General features: G+C 39.0%; 1 protein-coding gene across 3 annotated transcripts in view; it reads right to left on the bottom strand.

Annotated features, from left to right (window-relative positions):
- Nucleotides 1-52: 52 nt before the first annotated feature.
- The window catches only part of pde1a (phosphodiesterase 1A, calmodulin-dependent), a 66,098-nt gene continuing 58,108 nt past the window's right edge, over nt 53-8,042 (bottom strand). For all 3 annotated transcript variants that reach the window (XM_079464079.1, XM_079464080.1, XM_079464081.1), the window contains 9 exons: nt 7,899-8,039; nt 7,660-7,760; nt 5,641-5,766; nt 5,409-5,510; nt 4,251-4,371; nt 3,734-3,815; nt 2,996-3,110; nt 2,738-2,925; nt 53-1,768 (listed from right to left, as the gene is read on the bottom strand). In XM_079464079.1, the coding sequence (XP_079320205.1) occupies nt 1,497-1,768; nt 2,738-2,925; nt 2,996-3,110; nt 3,734-3,815; nt 4,251-4,371; nt 5,409-5,510; nt 5,641-5,766; nt 7,660-7,760; nt 7,899-8,039 (1,248 nt within the window). In that variant the 3' untranslated portion in view covers nt 53-1,496. The remainder of the gene's footprint in view (nt 1,769-2,737; nt 2,926-2,995; nt 3,111-3,733; nt 3,816-4,250; nt 4,372-5,408; nt 5,511-5,640; nt 5,767-7,659; nt 7,761-7,898; nt 8,040-8,042) is intronic.

Genomic DNA, 8,042 nt, shown 5'->3' with positions numbered 1-8,042 from the left:
TGCAAAACTTCAATCAGATCTTGAAAGAATTGACAAGAAATAATGCTTATTTGAGCAGTTTATGTCATATATAATGCAAAAATCGATCAGTATTTCACATAAACTTTATAAAACATGATACAGTGGTAGCATATCACCTCATGAAGGTGTTCTGAGAATGACCAGTGTGAAAAGAGCTATGTTCAGAAGTATACTACACAAAGTATGAATGGAAAACATTCTACATTTGTTAAACGTGCAGTACAGAACAGAGCACACTGTATCCCACAATGCAATGCGCTCAACTTCACTTTCTATTCCTAGCAAGACAAATCAACCGGATTTCTAACATCTTGTTCTTGATGGCTGAGACATTTTTACACACAATGGATCAAAAAGTCTAAACCGGTTTTGATCCCAAGATGATAACATGATGCACCCACGTGTTGACTATGGTCATGACTACTACTGTGCGAAAGGTTATTGTTGCATAATGCTTTCTGCTCACTCACTATTAAAAATAGTAGATATTAAACAGGATAAAACTAGTATTTCCTTCTGAACATAGTTAGCACTGTATATACACTACAGGCCAAAAGTTTGGATAATTTGATTCAATTTATCTTAAAAATCTTATGCTAAATGTTTAAAATAATTGCAGACATTTTTACAAATTCTATACTTAAGATTTTAATCGTTCGGATATCTGTCATTCAATTTTCAAATAAGTTAAATTGTTATTGAAAAGTGAAAGAGCAAGAAAATAAAAAGACCCTAATCTTTTGGCCGGTATTGTATGCAACATTTTAGACACATTTGTCATGTGCTATAATACTTTATATATTTAAAGGGACACCATTCTGTTCATTTGGAGAATATGACTGATGGGACTGATGGCTCATTATTCAACTGGTAACATGTTATTCTCACATTTTAGATCTGCACACACAACACGTGTCTTACAATAAAAACCTCTCTTTATAGATTGTTCTGGAAACTGAAATGAATAACATTCATACGTCTACGGAGACACGGGTGCCAGAAAACGCAGTCAAATTTTCCTGATCTTCCGCCAGTTCTCTGGCCTAATGTGTTGTAAAAAGCATGACCGTATCGAGATGATACCAAACTAATGGTGACGCTAAGTGTAGCTGCGTAATCTTTAATAAATAACGACAAGGTCTACAAAGAAACATTTACAAAAAATACTAATCGAAGAAACAGAAAAAAGCCCGGGAAGCCGATAGGTAGAGTTGCGATTCAGGGACTCGCTAAATCCTCCCCAGGGTCTGGTAGAGGACCGTCTCCTGCAAAAACACAGTCGCCAAGACAACACTGCACACTACCGTCTCCATAACGATGCACGGAGTCGCACCGTGGACATTCCGCTCGTCCAAGATTATGACAGCATTACAATACAATGAGGACAATGCTATGTACGTTGTCCTTATGTTTGTGATTTAAAACACAGAGGAAGCCGCGTTATAAACATTCAGCTTGACGCTGACGTTGTGGCGTCAGGCGGTTTTACCGTTCCAAGGCAGAGTTTCTGAGCTGTGGTCATCGGGGGTACCGTCGCCCTGTCCCTCCGTAGGGGACTGGGAACTCTGAAGATCCAAAGAGTCTTGGGAAGAGTGAGTCGAGTCTGTATTGTTGAGTTCGTTCAGGGACTTCGACTCAGAATCGTGACTCCCTCTGGCCGGACTGCTGTGGGACAGCGTGACCTGTGTGTTCCTCATGGGCTTCTCTTCCAGTTCCGAGATCCTTTCGTGTTCCTTATTGGCTAACTCTAAGGATAAAACAGGAAGTGAGATCATCAGTGTTAACATTTCACTCTGATTGCGATAATTGAGTGACAGTTCAAGTTGACTCTTAAAGAAAAGGTTCTTCAGAGGTTCTTCAATGCCATGCCTTTGGGTTCCATAAAGAACCTTTAACATCTAAAGGTTCTTCATATTATAAAAAGTTAGAAAGAGATGGTTCTTCAAAGAACCTTTGGCTGAATGGTTCTTTGTGGAACCACAAATGGTTCTTCTATGGCATCGCTGTGAAGATGTGAAGACTATTTGGCGGGTGTGGTCTATCAATTCAAACATGGCGGCACATTGACATCTTGGCGTCACTGGTTCTTGTATCTTTCATGAAATATCAGAACGATAAGATTTGAATGAAGCCACCGTCACACTTGACTTTTCCTTCCATTCATATACATGCAGATGCTTTAGACCGGAAGATATTTTGCATTTCTCTGCATAGCAAAGTTCAAGTTTGGTGAACTCTGACCTGCGAATTGAATTCGCATCACCTGAGTGCTTGAGACCAAAAGAAGATCAAAACATCACAGCGTTCAGTTTGCTCATTTGAATCTAAAATATTTATCCCTTTCTGACACACATCTAACATTTTGCTTAAGACATTTATTAAACCACAAAGTGATGAACATATGAATTAAAAGACTTTGAAAACTGAAGAAATGTAGACTTGTACATGTACATATAATTTTGGATCATCTGTTTCTTGGAAGTCTTGAAATAAGCTTTGTGGACAAATCTAAATTTCTCTAAATATTTATTCACCAAAATCGACGTATTTTTTAAGCAGATGTGTTGTTAAAAAATGTTAAAAAACAGCCACCATGTGCCCGACACATGGGAAAGCATCCCATGATGCACCTCATAAGTTGGTTGAAAAAATGGTAGCTATGTTGTGTGCTTTGCCATATCTGTGTTATTGAAAAGTTTTGATAACTTATACACACCTTGAACTGACAGCTCCTTCCAGCGCTCCTTGTTGTTCTGAATAATCTCAGAGAGCAGATGTCGGACTCGTTTTAGGTCGATGCTCCCCAGCGAGTAGTCCGTAGAGCCGCCCTGTTCGTCATTTAAACCCCGACCGCTGTGTCTCTGTACAGACTCCACCACTGCGGCTGAGCCCTGTCCCGTCGAGCTGCGCCACACAAAACACATCAATGATCCACAACACCTTCACGATACTGAACGTGTGACCGTCAACTCACCTTGCTCTACGGACACCACCAGATTTGATAGCTTCCTCTATGAGAGGATTAATGATCTTCTCTGTGGTGTCGACCAGAACAGAGAAGGTGGGCTCCACGATAAAATCAATGAACCCTAGGAAGTCAAAAAAGTAACCAGTCATTCATTTCCCCTGGTAGAATATAATTAGCAGTAAAACATTCTCATCCAATCAGGACACTTGGGGTAAGTATCATTAAATCAAACTATACATCCATTGTACAGCCCATCACGAGATCATGTTATTCTCTCTACAGCCTCGTGGTGGCATTAAAGGGCTACATGTGTTAGTTCAGAGACCGCTCTCTGTTCACACACCAGCACCTAAAATCTGATTTACCTTTCTAATCTCATCTTTATCACTGACTTTGCACAATGTCATTTGGCAAGTAATGAATTCTGAACTATTTGTTCAGACAGTGTGCCAACCATTCATCTACAGTGAGCAGGTTGCCATAGTGATGATGTGAGCATCAGCCTGATGCCAAGACACAAGAGAGTGCGACGGGAATGGATGAAAAATGAAATTATAAACGTAAATGTTTACATATGAATATAATTTTAATATAAAATAAATTGTAATAGCCCGCTATAACCACACATAGTCTGGATGTTAACTTCAGGCCAGGCACGCGCGTCTACCGATTTGCCATAACACAAAAATAAACAAAAATGTTCATATTAAAAGTGCTCATATCTCAGAGGTTGTGTTTGTGTACCTATCTGAGACTGGGCAATCATGGTGGCTTTCCGATCACACAGAGGAGAAAATGGCAGCCCTAATTCTGCTTCCTTGTCGCCCTGTGGAGAAAACAAAAGAATCAGAAACAATTTCTCCCTCACGCCTGTTAAAAGCATTTTGAGTGTTGTGATAAAATGCTCCCTTTCTCCTCAATTTGCTTGAATAGCAAACCAGTCATCAAGGACGAGTCGATTCGAATCCCCACAGAGCCAGGCGGATGAAAAAGATTACATATGACTTGTTTAAAATCAATTAAAATGATATTTCTGAGTTAAGCTGCAGATTTTTCAGATATTATCACCTATTGCTTGTTTTTCTGTCATTGTGTAGCACAGGATGCGTAGGAGTGTTACGCTTCATGAAGCATCACCTCGGATGCACCCGAGCTTTCCCCCTCAATACACCCTAAACCTGTTTGCATCCGTGTGTGTGTTTATCGCTTTGAGAGTATTGACGGTGAGCATTAGCAGATAAAGATGATCACGTGGATATACCTGTCTGAAGAACTCCTCCATCAGGGCTTGCGTCCAACGGTAGTGTAGTTTCCAGCCTTTAGCTGGGTGACTGATATCTGCCGCGTGCAGCATCAGAGACATGGCTTTAGCCTTGTCTATGCTGAAACATTAACAGACAGATTCATCAGTCCAAACCTTGATAACACCAATTTACCATACATGTGTTTCCCGGTGTATCTGTGGTATACATTTTTATTAGTACGTGTGTTTCCTGGATTAGTGAGTTACTTACCTCGTAAATGTTATATGCAATAAGTTGCACGCAACTTTGATTTAAATAAACTTTTACATTCTAATCATTTCACATTTAATCTCCAAAGTAATGTACGATTTCTTTAACAACATCATTTTATGATAAAAAGCCAACATTCTGATATTTGTACTGCAACTGATGTTTCCATTACATTGATCGTTTTTTCTTTATTTTAACATGAATTATAGCCGTTTAACATTGAAGTTCAGTATAACTGAGAGCTATCCTGTCTAACATGTAGGACATTTACAGAAATCGAATGAAGTTCTCAAACACTTTACAGTCTTTAACGCTAAATTCTAAATTAAATGCAAATTAAGTATTATTAAAGCTACAAAACACAATATGAATTCCTCTTTTCTTTTGTTCTTGGATTAATATTAGTGACGGGAGTCACAGCATTGGGTTTAAGAATACGGCCCCTTTAGGAGCTGCCGCTTTACTCGGATCGGACGCCCTTTCCCATTTTCACAACTCCTTGCATTCAATTAAGATTTTATAGTACGCGTTAAAATCTGTGCTTACGAAAATGCTAGACAAAACGGGCTTTCTGGCATAATGTTGTGCGTTTTTGTTCATTCAGGCACGAAATAAAACATAATACTGAATATCTGGACAAAATAATTGGAAAAACTAAAATTAAACGAAAATGTTTAATGTTGACTCAGAATTAAGTTATAATAATGAACTGAAATAAAAAAAATCATTTTAAAAATCGCAACTAAAATAAATAATAAAATGACGAAAGGACTTAACTAAAATTTACGTAAAAATTTCTTAAAATTAAATACAAAACTACAGTATCTCTGAACCCGCAATGTTTTATCTCCTAATGCAATGCTCTGCCTCCTTTATTTTCTGAGAGACCTGCAGGGGTCACTCACCCTTCAGGCTGCTGCAGTGAGTTCCTCATAGTCTTGATCTGCTGGAAATGGCAGGACATATCTGTGCTCATAACCATCTCGATCACCAGTGTACGCAGCTCTCTGCGGGGAACACAGCGGCACATCAGATCTCAAAGCACACAAACACGCAGCAAGAACTTTCCCAGAACAAATCCTGAGTTCCTCACTGGAACAGATTTTCTTAACCGGAGTGTAAGATGGGTCAGCGTACCTCCAGTCGTCTTTTGAGAGATTGACAAGGATGTTCATCTCGTCCTCCTGCATCAGCCTGTAGGCTGCGCTCACATGGTGGTTTTCCAAGACCGAACGATCGTTGTAGAGGATGGCCACTTCTGATCTGTGAAGAAACAAACACCACGTCATTTACAGTACGTTTATGCATTTAGCTGATGCTCATGCAATGCTCCACCAATTGAGCAACAGGAAAAATATGATTGAGTATAGAAAAACAGTAGGAATGTTTGACTGCTATACCGATGCTTTAAACGTGATGCTTTAGCGCTATCTAGATGTAAGGTTGTGAACCCCTCATCCCTCCCTTTCGAAGCTCTCACCGGAAGAAGATGTTGTCACGTTTTCGCTTATTTACGAAACGCGCTCTGTAGAGCAGTTTGTCCATTTAGGGCTACTGTAAAAACAACATGGCGAACTACATGCAAGGGGACCCGCTGTGTATGTAAATAGAAATAGCTCATTCTGAGGTAATAAAGACAGAACGCTTCATTATGTAAGGTCTTCATACACCTTTGAAGACATAGTTATGTTTATGTAATTGCATTTCTGTCAAAAGATCGTCCCAAAAAAATGACACACGCGACACCTTTAATCAATACATTTAGCTGAAAAAACCCAAGGAGCGTTTTAAATCACCAAAGAACCATACAGTAACTCAATAACCCTGCCAACATTTATTCTTGAGGAGATCAGGTCTAATGGCTAAACCTAAAGTGCTGTCAGCCTGCACTATACTATGCATATCCCTAATATAGTGTATTTCTGCATAATGAGTGTCTATTTCATTCAGTGAGATGTCACTCAGGAGATTTCCTTTCATATTCTCATGTGGAATAGACCTGAGGAGAACTATAAGATGAGGTAGAGAGATCTCAAGTGTAATGGCTTCATTTTCCCTGTCCCACAAGCCTCATCGCCCACAATTCCCTGCTGATCAAGCACTCATCCAAAATAACAGTGCTATCAAAAACCCTTCATTTCATCCCACCGCAGAAGTAAGTGTGCTTCGTCATGATGGGTCGTCATGCAAAATGAAGGCTGTGATAAGTGTCTGTTTCAAGGATCCGCTGGCATTTATTAATGTGAATAAGATATCCTCGCTGACAGGAACTAACACAGGACAACAACATCAGCAGAGATTGTGAGATCCTGTATTCAATTATTCTCTAGTAGCACTATTTATGTCATCACGGTGCCTTGAAAGTCAAATTTGTATGCATAGATTATAGAAAACAGTTATGGCTTACCATTTACGGTCATTGATTCTTTCAGATATTATTGCTATTATTGCATAACTTTGACACATACATAATGGAGCTATGAATATACTGTAAAAGTGCTGCTTATGAGAATGTGTTTTGTACTCTATAGCATAACATATTATATAACACCTACATATGAGTATATATTATGTACTGTATGCATATGTATGTGAAAGTATTTAAAGTTGTAGTTATAGTTGTAGACAAGATTGTGAAAACATAATAACTTATTGAATTAGAAAACTAAAACTTTATTAAATAATAGTTTTTGAAAATGATGATTTGGACTGAATAATGAGGAAATCTCGGGGTGAGACCTAAAGAAACTGGCTGATAAAATGCCAATTCTGCAAATTCAAGGCAAAGGTTATCCACCTTGAAGACACTAAAATATAATATAACATAGCTTTGATTTGTTTTAGTTTCCTTAATTCACAACATACAGTATATCTCATCAACACATTTTAGTTTAGTTACTATCTAGGATTTTTTTTAATAAAGAATAAATAAATGATCCGAGCTGTAATGTTATTGTTGTTCATTTCTCTTTTTATGTGATATGATTTCTCGGTACTATATGTTTTTTAAAATGTTTTCCCTGTACAGTTGCTTTTATACTGCAACAATTGTTGACTTGAAAGCCAGAATGAACCCAGTTTCATTAAAAGACGCCTCCGTGCAAAAACGCTGTTGGACAGACTGGTTCTGGGTTTGAAACTGTGTGCATCACACACCTGGTCTGGATGTGGAAGTTATTGGTCGTTCCGGTGTGTTCGAAGTCGTGGATAGCAGCCGCAAACACCATGGCCAATATTTCCAGTTCAGTAAGCCAGTGCTGAGAGAGCAGACCAGTCAATCGTCATCATCGTGATATGAGATCAGACTTAAACCATTCAGCATATATTAACCATAAGCAGCTGTCATGTTTGTTGGTCTATGCGTGACACGGGAACATCATTTAGTGGTCGCTCACCATAATCCCGGTGTGTAGCATCAGATAGTGAGCTGTCTGTGTGACATCTGCAGCGTGGGTCAGATTGTGGTACGGGTTTCTGTGCTTGCTGTAACCCACCTCCAGAGCTTCCACGAAGGACACTAGAGAGGAAACGGGTATCTG

This window comes from Barbatula barbatula (assembly GCF_947034865.1).
Source record: "Barbatula barbatula genome assembly, chromosome: 9".
Lineage (NCBI taxonomy): Eukaryota > Metazoa > Chordata > Actinopteri > Cypriniformes > Nemacheilidae > Barbatula > Barbatula barbatula.
This window is presented reverse-complemented; position numbering and strand designations above follow the sequence as displayed.